Consider the following 12,375-nt stretch of genomic DNA (forward strand, 5'->3'; position numbering starts at 1 on the left):
AGAGCTGGGGATGGTGGTGTTTGGGTTCCCTGTTTTTGTAGCTCCCAAGGGGATGCAGAACTGCTGTGGTGACATCGGAGCTAGCTGAAAGGCCGAGTTTTATTTTTGGCATTCATGTTTCTGGTAGAAACCAGCCACCTTCCACATGGGGCAGCAGGCCTGGTTTTGAAGTGCCCACAAGCCTGGTTTTGAAGAAGAGGATGGCTTTTGGAGAATTTTTGTTTCATTTAGAAAAAAAAAAAAAACAACAAACACTCACTTGTTATTATTAAAAGAAGCAAATTACAGTTCGAGGAAGCCAAGGCTGCAGTTTACCAGGAAAACCCACGAATTTCTTCTGAATCCCTTTGCCACATTTGCAAGGAAAGCTTTCCCATTTGACTATTCTTGGTAGGTCATGATCTGGATCCTTTCCTGGATGTTTGATTTGTACTCACTTTGTCATGTGACTTCAGGGCGGTATTTATGGGTTGCCTGCTCAGAATACTGAGACTGCTTGACTTCTCCGTCTCTTATAAGACTTTTGTTATCTCGAATCAAACTCAAACAGGTTCCTGCTCCTTGGCTGCTGTTAAAACCCAGAATATGGGGCTGGGGTAGGTAGGGCGCTTGCCTTGCACATGAACCTGGGTGTTCAAAAGCCGGTATGTCATATGGTCCCCTGGAGTGAGCCCTCCAGGAGTGATTCCTGAGCACAGAGCCAGGAGTAGCTCCTGAGCATCAGGTGTGACCCAAAAGAGAAAAACAAAAACAAAAACAAAACGAGATGAGCTCAGCCTCCCTGTCTGTTGATGCCTCTGCCTGGCCTGTTAGTGGTGTTCCTGGCAATGACTGTCTAAGCAACCCCCATCCCCTGCCTGCTCACCCCACTGGGGTTTCCCATTTGCAGGAGGCTCTTGTCTGCACAGATCTTGGAGTTAAGGGGCAGCTCCCACTCATCACTGCAGATTCCTAGATTGCTTTCTCTTTGCAAGGATGGCCCTTCTGCACCTCCCTGTCACTTAGAATCTATTTGCTTCTCTTGCTACAAGATTTCTTTTCCACCCCCTGCATTAATTCAGCATCTTCTGAACTCTGGCAACATTGTGCCCTCAGTGTTCCTCCCAGGTGGCCCCTTGTTGTCCTTGGGGGTGGGTTTGCCCCAGATTTCACCTTGGCATGGCATCTTCCTGATGTTCCTGTCTCATTCCAGTTGACTTGGCACCATCTCGGACCCATTCTTATGGCTTCTGCTATATTCTTCTAGAAAATGGCCCTTTCTGCCTGCACAGCCCCATGGAGGGCAAAGGGGGTTTTAAGCTGAGTTGGACCCGATTGCCACCCCGTGTAGCCCTGTTAAAGGAAAAAAAAATCAGGGGCAGTAGCTATAGCACAGCAGGTAGTGTGTTTGCCTTGCATGTGCCAACATAGGTTTGATACCCAGCATCCCATCTGATTCCCAGAGTCTGCCAGGAATGATTTCTGATCACAGAACCAGGAGCAACCCCTGAATGACACTAGGTGTGGACCAAAAAAAAAAAAAAAAACCAAACAAACAAACCCAGAAATAAAAGTAAAGGAAACCAGAACCCCAAATGCATGGTGCTCTGATAGAGGGCCTGCCAATGGAGTGAGGTTTCTTTTGGGGTGATGGGCAGTGGGCAGCAGCAGATGCAGAGATGGACAGTGGGCAGTGACAGAGGTGGGTAGTGGACATGTAAAGAGATGGAAAGTAAGCAGGTAGAGACATGGCAGTGGACAGCTCCCAGCAAAGGTGGGCAGTGCACAGGTACAGAGATAGACAGCAACAGTAGGCAGCAACTTGGCAAAATCTGCATATCCCCCAGGCAGATGCTTTTTTTTTCAGAGGTGCTGCATTTGCTCTGTTCCTGGAATTGGGACTGTCCAAGGAGTGGGGCATTCTGGGACCTCCCACCAGAGCTGTCCCTCCTCCTGAGTGAGTGTAGGGTGTTATGGGCTTCGTTCAGTGGGATTGATGCTGGGGCCACCATCTGTGTTTTCTAAAGCATGAATGACTCACATTTAATGATCAAGAGGTTTCACATTGCAGACTTTACACAAGGGTTTGTCCAGGTATTAGGCACTTACCTTGTGCATTGCTGACCTGGGTTCCATCCTCAGCACTACACACTAATTCTCCGAACCCTTCAGGAGTGATCCCTAACCACAGTTGGATGTGGCCAAAACCAAAGAGAAGAGTGAAACCTAACATGAAAAAAGATGGCCAGAGCTGAACTTTTCTAGAGAAATCACAACTTTTAACTGAGACAGAAGTTAGGGGAAACAGTGGTAGCTGGGTTCTGCCCCTGCATTTTTCTCTTACACAGCACCCCAGCTGTCCTGTTCTCTGTACCCCCATTTCATTCATGCTCCCCGTCACCCCCAGATACATCTTCACATTTGCTCATGGCTGCAGCCAGCTGCTTCCTCCACACCACTTCTGAAGCTGGCTCTGGGTTATGGGGGCATGAGTTCAGCTCTGTCACATCCCTCCTGTCACTACACCATGTTCTGATGGCTCTGAGGTACTTCCTTGAAAGATGCTCTTATGCCCAGTGTTGGGGTCACTGTGCCATGGCGAGGATTACCGTTGTCCTCCAGCTACCATTTCCAGACCCCCACATCTAGGAGGATTTAATTTGATGTTGAAATACTAGAGCCTCAGACCTCTTGCATGAAAGGAGAAAGCTTTAGGTTCCAGCCTCAAAGCCTTGGAAGTGCTACAAGAGGCGATGGCTCTATAAAGAGGCAGGCGCACCCCTTTTTGTCTGGGTACAGGCAGTAGCTTATATAAGAAACACCTCCAAAAAACTTGGAAGTCTCTGTTGTGCAAAGCCAATTTATGCAGGCAGGTGACTCAGAATAAAGCATCCTTGGCCCTTTTGTGGTCAAGATGTAGAAACCAACCTGATGCCTTATTAAAGGCAGTGGAGAAGAGTGGGCCTCAAGAGCTATCTTTGGAAAGAAGATTGCCCAGGGGTCTTCTTATTTGTTTCTTGGGGTGGGGCACACCCAGGGGTCCTTAGGGCTTACTTCTGGCTCTGGGCTCAGGTATAACACCTGGCAGGCTCAGGAACTATATGAGATGCCGGATCAAACCTGGATTGGCTGCATACAAGGCAATCATCCTTCCTGCTGTGCTATGTCTCTGTGCCCATGTCCTAGAGTTTTATAATGAGAAGGGACCAGAGCACATGTGTTGACAAAGCCCTTGGCAGCCTAACGGCCAGGTGTGAGTGTTCCTTTCTGTTTGGTGCAGTGGGTGTGGTCAGGGTAGCATTGGACATCAGCTCCCACTGACCAGAACAGCACGTCTCGTTCCCAAGAGCTTTAATAGACTCATGGTTAGCCATTATGTGACTCAACCACAACCCTGACCTGAAAGACATTCTTTTTTATTTTTAAACATTATAAGGGATTCATAGAACTCATTTTAAAAAATGAAAAGGGCAGTCTAGTTTCTCTTTGGGGAGAGGGAAACAAAACAGGTCCTATGCAGACACATTTATTTCTGCCTAGAAAGAGGAGTCAACTGATTGCTGAGCTGAGGGATAATTGTAACTTGGTGCGTGTGCATGCTTATCTTAATGCACCTTAATTGTGCTCTGCCTGCGTGCGTGACGTTTGGCATGAAAGATACAGTCAGGTTGAGAGAACCAAGGCAGATGCCACCCAGCTTGCTGGTGTGTGTGAGGTCACAGCGGGGCCCATGCTGAGAGCCAGGCTGGCCTGCAGGTGGAGAGTGGCCCCAGGCAGGGCTGGAGGGAGATGAGGCAGGTGATAGAAAAATGAATTTCATTTCTGAGTGTCTTGGCGTCTTTGTGTGTCTGGAGAAACTGCGTGGGGTCCGGTGGGCTCTGTCAGCAGCCGGATATTAGCTGCTCAGCTGCCGGCCCGGCCTTCATTTCAGCCGCTCTAATCACCCTTGTGGTGCCTGACAGTTATTAGTTTTGCTAACAGTTGACTGATATCAGTCCTGATACAGTGTCCTTTCATCCATTTCCAGGCATCGCCTTTTTGCCCGCTAGCATCTCTTATCTCATTGGAACCAATGTCTTTGGGATACTTGCGCACAAAATGGGGAGGTAAGATGCCCGCACCCACGCTCACGGGTACCATAATGTACTTTGAAAAAGGCCTAATGCTTCTCTCTGGGCAGCCACGGGTCTCTGTTTTGATTTCCAGTGCAAAATTGGATGGGTAGGAAAATCGAAGTCATTTATGGATGGTGCTTTTGGTTTTGAATTTGTTTTGTGTGTTTTTTTCTAGGTGGCTCTGTGCCCTTCTCGGGATGATAATTGTTGGAATCAGCATCTTGTGTGTGAGTAACAGATGACATTTGACAGGAGAATCAATGCAGAAAAAATTTGGCTTTGGGCAGCAGTCGCTAGGACACACTTGAATGCCGTGTGAAGTGTATTGATTTCTAATTTTGTTTAAAGCCTTCCTTTTTCTGCTTTTAAATTACCTGTAAAAATTGCCTGTAAAATGTGGGGGACAGGATTCTCCCAGGGGTGTATTTGTATTAATTGACAGTTAATTTCCCCATCATCATAAACAGGTTGACTCTGAAGCACTTTAGACAGTCAGCTCACCTGCAAGAAAAGAAACCAAACATCTACCCTTAAAAAGTCACTGTCTGCCCACATGAGGCCTTAACAATAGGGTTGGCAGGCTGGGATTTTGTACTGACAGAAGCTCATCCCAGAGTGCCCACAGAACCAAGCTTTGACCTCTAAAGATTTAGAAGTTTTCACCCTCTCCAAGCCCCATTCTTCCTGCTCCTCCTCTTCCATTTTCTCCTCCTCCACCACCTCCACTATTTCCCCTTCTTTTACCACTTCCTCCTCCTCGTCCTGTTCCTTCTTCTCCTGCTCCTCTTTTTTTCTTTCCAAAGGGCATGCATGCATAGGTCAGACAAAATATTACTTTAACTTAAGTGAGAAACTTTATTTAGGAAGAGGGGATGAGAGGAGAGAGGATTGTTGGGGTGCTGGCAACTCTAGAATGGAGGATGCCCAGGGAAAACCCATTGCTGACTGTCTGAAGCAATTCTGATAGCATACTGGCCTTCGGCAGAGCTGTTCTTTTCTCTCATAGGTTCCTTTTGCAAAGAGCATTTATGGACTCATTGCTCCAAACTTTGGAGTTGGATTTGCAATTGGTAAGTGCCATGAGCCTATCCAGGCCTTCAGGTGAACCCCTTGGATATACAAATTCATATCGAAAGAAGAAAAATGATACCCAACACTGTTCTCCTTACTGAGAAAGGTTTCCTCTAACTAGGCTAACTAATTACTCAGCCCAACATTTCTAGAAGTGTGAGAGGAGGCTGTAGTAAGCCTGTTGTTCATCTCAGAAAGACACCTACCTACATGTTTCCACAACCCAGTCCTCTATCCCAAACACCATGATTGGCACAAGTGTGCTATTTATAGAGCACTCAGCTACTCTCTTTTGGCCAGCCCAGGAATCCCTTCCTAGGACACAGGTTGGTTTGGGCTCAGATCTGTGAGCTGACCTTGTCTTAGAAAGCTTGGAGCTAGAGATCAAGAGACACATGCCTTCATGAACTCAGTACAGAACAATAGGTGAGCAATAGGCAATGGGATACATGATGACCTCCCAGGGAGTTGCTTTAATTCCTCAGCCTCACCCTGGCCAGATTCGGGCTGCTCAGTGTCTCATCTCTCATCTGCAATAGTCAGATGGGTCTGGATAATGGTCAGTGCTAAATCTCAAGGCACAGAGACAAGAATTTTACCTTAGAGGATAGTCTAGTTCATCAGTATCTGCAGTTGCTCATTGTGATGAGTGATTAGCAGCTGCAGATCTGATCACTGATGGGCAGCAGGGGTGCCCACTCACCCACCTGCCTGGGTTCCTGAAGGACCAACATGGAGCCCTTGGCTGGGTCCATCTACTGCTTTGTTTTGGAAAGCCATGGTCATTCCCATTTTATAGGTGAAAACCAGCCAGTAGAGAAGAAAGCAGGGCTCATTCACATGGCCAGAACTAGAACCCAACCCTTATTTACTTGAATTGAGGGCCACATCCGAAGATGCCTAGGAGCTTCTGGTGAAATTCAGGACTGTGGGATCTTGGAGATCAGCTGGGCCTCCAATGTGCAGAGTATGAGATGAACTCTTTGACCCATGTCTCGAACCCCTGTGGAATGCAGAGTTCTGAACAATGTTCCTTAAAAAAAAAAAGGTGTTTTTTTTTTGGGGGGTGGGGTGAGCCACACCCGGTAATGCTCAGGAATTACTCCTGGCTATGTGCTCAGAAATAGCTCCTGGCGGGCCCGGAGAGATAGCACAGTGGCATTTGCCTTGCAAGCAGCCGATCCAGGACCAAAGGTGGTTGGTTCGAATCCCGATGTCCCATATGGTCCCCCGTGCCTGCCAGGAGCTATTTCTGAGCAGACCGCCAGGAGTAACCCCTGAGCATCGCCGGGTGTGGCCCAAAAACCAAAAAAAAAAAAAAAAAAAGAAAAAAAAAAAAGAAATAGCTCCTGGCTTGGGAGACCATCTGGGACTCCAGGGGATCAAACCGCGGTTGTCCTAGGCTAGTGCTGGCAAGACAGACGCCTTACCACTCCGCGCCATCGCTCCTTCCAAAAAAAGTTTCAATTGTCACTTGTCCCAAAACAATAAGAGATTGGATGTTCTACTGATGGTGGGATGATTTTGTTGTTGTTTTAACCATCAGGGCATTGCCTTTGGCTTTAGTTACCTTCATGTTTTGGTATTTTCCACTTGAATTCTAGTTTCAGTGAAGTGAGAGCTTGGTTGGGGAGACAGGGTGGGCATACAGTGTATCCACTTTGGAGAGACCACCCCAAGGGATGTGAGTTGGAATTCATACTGTCCTATTACACAATGGATTTTCAGAGTGGTATGCAAGTTGCCAGACAACAAGGTGTCCTCACCCAAAATTCATGTTGCTCAGATAGTGGGGGGACAGGGACAGGCAGGTTTTTAGTCCTGCCTGAGCTTGGTGGGCAGTCAGAAGTTTGCCTGGAGACTTGAAGGGGGTAATAATAAAAGGTAGTGTGGTACTGGGCACTGAGGTCAGAATCCTGCTATTCAGGCCATTTCCTTACACACCAGTATGCACAGACCATGTTTCCTGACTGTCTGTAGGGATGGTGGACTCCTCTATGATGCCCATCATGGGCTATCTGGTCGACCTGCGCCATGTGTCTGTCTACGGCAGCGTGTATGCCATTGCTGATGTAGCCTTTTGTATGGGCTACGCCATAGGTAAGAGCTACCTTTGATATCAGTAAATACTTCCAGAGAACCCTGGCTAGAGGTTCTCTTCTGTCTACAAGATGCTTGGATAGTGCTTTGTCTAACCAACTCTTTCCTGAAGGTCCTTCTGCGGGTGGTGCCATTGCCAAAGCAATTGGATTTCCATGGCTCATGACAATCATTGGAATCATTGATATTCTCTTTGCACCTCTCTGCTTTTTTCTTCGAAGTCCACCTGCCAAGGAAGAAAAAATGGTAAGAAATTTTGGAGGATATGATAAAGTGTTTCTTAATCATGTTAGTATGGTTGGCTGGATAGTTTCCTCCTGGATAAATGCTATATTCCATTTCTGTTCCCTCTGAGAAAAATGTGAATTATTTAAGTTCCTGTATAAGTTTAGACCTCCTGGGGCAGCTTCTTTTTTTTTTTTTTTTTTTTTTTGGTTTTTGGGCCACACCCATTTGACGCTCAGGGGCTACTCCTGGCTATGTGCTCAGAAATCGCCCCTGGCGTGGGGGGACCATATGGGACGCCGGGGGATCGAATCGCGGTCCGTTGTAGTGCTTACAAGGCAGACACCTTATCTCTAGCGCCACCTTCCCGGCCCCTTCTTTTTTTTTTTTTCAATGGATCAAGATTGTGTGTATATATTTGAAGAATAAATTTACTCTAATAGACAGTATTTAATACAGCTCATTTGTTGACCAAATACATAGGACAGTTCTGTTAAATTTTCAGTGGCTACTAAAAATCTTGCAAATAGTTATTTTTCTTTTGCCTCTGCACTCCTAAGATCAGCCATTTTGGAATTCTTTGTACCAACCTTTATAACTTCCAGTAATAGTGTTTTGGTCATTAAAATTGTGGATAGACCCTGGAGAGGTTTGAATGTTGTTGACAGGCAGGCCACTGTGAAAACTGTCACATGTGAGAACATAAAAGCTTTGTTTTATCATTTTATGACAAAATAATAGCATTCGGTAGGATATAGTAGTGTGAATAAAAGAAATGCTTTTGGAACCACTTCAAATGTATCAATTCTAAATTTGAATGTTGAAATGCATGTTAAACTTTCTAGTCACTGTTCTTACATGTTGGTAGTGACAATGCTGACTTATCAGACATCAGATAGTGACACTATTTCAGCTGAAAGATAAGTGCCTTGGCTCATAATGAATGGGATAAATGGGGGAGATAGTAGCTGTGTTTATGAAGGGTATGAGGTTGGTGGGAGACATTCATTTCCATTCAGAAAACATCACAAGTTGTTTCTAATGTTTGAACCAAATAAGTCTCAATGCTTTAAGATTTCTGCTCCTTTTTCATTTTCCCCCCTAAGATATGGACTTAAAGACCTATAGTGAGGTCCTATTTTAAGACTTTGATTAGGGGCATGTTTGTGTTCCTTCATTCATTCTATATATTTAGAACCTATATTCAGCACCAAACACTGACCCTGTGCCCTTTATTCTAAGTACTTGAACTACCATATATCTTTTTGGTTTGATTTTGGGGCCATACCTACTGATGCTCAGGGGCTACTTCTGGCTTTGCAGTCAGGGATCACTCCTTGTGAAAGTAGGGGAATTATATGGGATCAAACCCAGGTTGGCCATGTGCATGGCAAATGAGTTCCCTGTTGTACTATCTTTCCAGCCACTGAACTAGATTATTTTCCATTGATTGTGATGACCCATTTGGTGTGAGGTGAATAGATGTGCTGTGGGGATGTTTTGAGGGAATCCCTGTTCTTTCTTCCTGTCCAGAGGCTGCTCCTGCTCCAAATGCACAGGACACACCCTGAGACATGGCTGGGTGCTTTTCTGTCTTCCCTGGTCGTGCTGGTGCCTGATAACCTCTGTGTGGCTGTTCTCAGCATAAATTTCACCAAAAGCAGGCTTTAAAGTTCACAGTGCAACTACTCAGAACTGCCAGGAGAGATTTCTGAGCATAGAGCCAGGAATAACCCCTGACCACTGCTGGGTGTGACCCAAAACCCAGTAAATAAACAAACAAACAAACAGCAAAAGAAAAAAGTCAGCTAGAAATACTTCTGTCCCCCAGGAGATGGTGTGACTGTTGGGAGCCAGAGGAGGCTGTGCTGAAAATGACAGCTGCGCCCCCCACAGGACTGCCATAATCAGTGCATAGCTCCATGTGGTAAAGGGGCTACATTTTGTTGGTTGGTTGGTTGGTTTTGTTTTGGGGCCACATCTGGCAGTGCTCAGGAGTTACTCCTGGCTCTGCATTCCGAAACTGCTCCTAGTAGGCTTGGGGGACCATATAGGATACTAGGGATAGAACCTAGGTTGTCCACGTGTCAGCAAACTTCTCCACTGTCTTATCACTCTGGCCTGTAAAGGGCCTACCTTGTTCCTTTTTGCTCACTCCTGAGTGCTTCCTAGGATTTTGTTTCAGGAAGCAAAGACCCACCTTTGGCTATCCAGATCCCACCCTACCTTAGTAGCAGATCTTTGAACCTGGTGTCAGTTGGCCACTGAGGTATTGGCTGGCTGACCTTCGGGGTTGGCAGCATGTGGGTCAGTGGCTCATCTGGGGTCCTGAAAGATGTGAGCGAGGCCTGAGAACATATGAGCCCATCACCCCAGCCAGCCCCCACTCCAGGACTCACAAAATGCTGAGAGGAAGGGCCTATACCAGTTCTCACATTAAAAATATGGAAGGTGTGGAAGAGACAACACTAAAAGACCAAGTGACAGAATTGGCAGGTTTCTAGAAGATGCTTCGTTATGATATGTCCCGATCCCTGAGAAGGCTCTTGGGGGAGGAAATCATGGAAAGCATGAAGAAAAATGGTATTGCTGCCAATACTGAATGCCCCTTTGGCTGGTAATGAGTAGCAGCTACCTGTGCATATACAGAGCCAGGGTTCGCGGCTGGAGCAGGTGGAAGGTCAAAGCTTGGTGAAAGAACAAGAAAGAAGAGAAAAGAGCTGATTATATCTAGAATCCAAACCCTCTCGTTCCGACCCCGAACACTAGCAAGATGGGTTATAACCAGAAGGCGCTCTGCAAAATAATCACTTAGAGAAAGAAAAGACTCTAAAAATTCCCATGTTACCCTAACTCCAGTCCGCAGACCACCCTGCTAGCAGCCGCACGAAGAAGCTCCAGGAACGAAAGACCATCCTCATTTTCTGGTCCTGCCTTTTACACCTAAACGTTACACCTAAAAGGTGGGACCTTCCAGTTTTACTACCAATTGGAGGTGCTGCATCATAGAATAACATCCAATGAGAAACCATGAAGGAGTTGATTGACATAGAGATAGACAAATCCCATAATCCCACAATTATGCCCACTTGGAAAAGCCAACGTGGAAAAGTGGTGGCATTTCTGAAGGTAGTTATGGAATCAAGGGTCATGATAGCCAAACAAAACTGGCACTCTTTGGCAAGCTATTCTCTCTTTAGGCTATTCCAGTAATCTCTCTTTAGGCTACACTCAGTAATGTGGTGTTGAGACCTAAAGTTTTTCTGATGTTGAGGGGCTGGAGAGATAGCACAACGGTAGGTAGGGCATTTGCCTTGAACGAGGCCAACACAAGAGGGACAGTGGTTCAATTCCCAGCATGCCATATAGTTCCCCGAGCCTGCCAGGGGCGATTTCTGAGCATAGAGCCAGGAGTACCCCTGAGAGCTGCTGGATGTGACCCCAAAACAAAAAACAAAACCAAAATTATTTTTTAAAAATTCTGACGTTGAAAGATCCAACACTGTTTTTCTGAACCCAAGTCATAGAATCATCAGCTAGTTTAAGAGAATGGGAGTCCTTGGTTCTGATTGAATTATTCTTCCTTCCTTCCTTCCTTCCTTCCTTCCTTCCTTCCTTCCTTCCTTCCTTCCTTCCTTCCTTCCTTCCTTCCTTCCTTCCTTTTTCTTTTTCTTTCTTCCTTCCTTTCTTTCCACCCTGCATTCCTTTCTTATTTCTTTTTCTTTTTACTTTCCTTCCTTTCTTTTTCTTTGTTTCCCTTTCTTTTCTTTCTTCTTCCTTCCTTTTTCTTTTTTTTTGTTTTTGTTTTATTTTTGGTTTTTGGGCCACACCCGGTGACGCTCAGGGGTTACTCCTGGCTATGCGCTCAGAAGTCGCTCCTGGCTTGGGGGACCATATGGTACACCGGGGGATTGAACCGCGGTCCGTCCTAGGCTAGCGCTGGCAAGGCAGACACCTTACCTCTAGCGCCACCGCCCGGCCCCTCTTCCTTCCTTTTTCTTTTTACTTTCCTTTCTTTCTTATCTTTCTTTTTATTTCCTTCCTTTTCTTCTTCATTCCTTCAAATCTTCTCTTTCTTTCTTTCTTTTTCTTTCTTTCTTTCTTTCTTTCTTTCTTTCTTTCTTTCTTTCTTTCTTTCTTTCTTTCTTTCTTTCTTTCTTTCTTTCTTTCTTTCTTTCTCTTTCTTTCTTTCCTTCTTTCCTTCTTTTTCTTTTTTTCCTCCCCACCTTTCTATTTTCCTTTCTTCCTTTCTTTTCTTCCTTCCTTTCTTCTTTCTCTTTCTCTCTTTTTCTTTCTTTATTAAGGGTGAGTACAATAAGAGGGGGAAAATGGTTCATTTCTGAAGTCCCTCAAAAAGTCTGATAAAAAGTTAACACTAAGATTTAAAGAAATGGTTCTAGTTATATTAGACATGTGGCCAGAAATGTTCCAGATATTCACTTGGGATCAGCTGGTCCTGTTATGGGGATTTCGGTGGAAGAGTTGTTTTTCTGGAGAGGGAACTTCTCACTTATTACTTCTGCAGGCTTCTCATTTCTGTCCAAAAAGGATGGTGGGCTTTTGGGAGAGGGAAGTGCAGCCAATGGCTCTGAACACTCTTCCCTTTGCCTTCCTGCAGTTCTTCCAAGCGCTGTGGGCTGGAAGCTGAGTCTAAAGGTGCAATGCTAATATATTCCTCTGGCAGAGCACTCTGAGTGGACATGTGCAAGCACCACTCATTTTGTTTAGGCAGATTAGAACTTTGCTAGCATGCAGGCCTGCTGGCTTTCAAAATCTTAAGGCCTGACACAATCTTGCTTGCTTGGAGTGTTTTCAACATCTCAGCAGGGTATTAGTGATACTTTGACACTGCTCCAGCATGCTTTGGCTCTTTCAGACTTTCTGT

General features: G+C 45.6%; 1 protein-coding gene across 1 annotated transcript in view; it reads left to right on the forward strand.

Moving 5' to 3' along the window:
• Positions 1 to 12,375, forward strand: part of SLC18A2 (solute carrier family 18 member A2) — a 29,521-nt gene that overhangs the window by 14,077 nt on the left and 3,069 nt on the right. Inside the window, exons 10-14 of the mRNA XM_049764476.1 lie at positions 4,007 to 4,085; positions 4,270 to 4,321; positions 5,101 to 5,164; positions 7,146 to 7,265; positions 7,378 to 7,511. Coding sequence (XP_049620433.1) covers positions 4,007 to 4,085; positions 4,270 to 4,321; positions 5,101 to 5,164; positions 7,146 to 7,265; positions 7,378 to 7,511 — 449 coding nt within the window. The remainder of the gene's footprint in view (positions 1 to 4,006; positions 4,086 to 4,269; positions 4,322 to 5,100; positions 5,165 to 7,145; positions 7,266 to 7,377; positions 7,512 to 12,375) is intronic.

This window comes from Suncus etruscus, chromosome 17 (genome assembly GCF_024139225.1).
Source record: "Suncus etruscus isolate mSunEtr1 chromosome 17, mSunEtr1.pri.cur, whole genome shotgun sequence".
Taxonomy (NCBI): Eukaryota; Metazoa; Chordata; class Mammalia; order Eulipotyphla; family Soricidae; genus Suncus; species Suncus etruscus.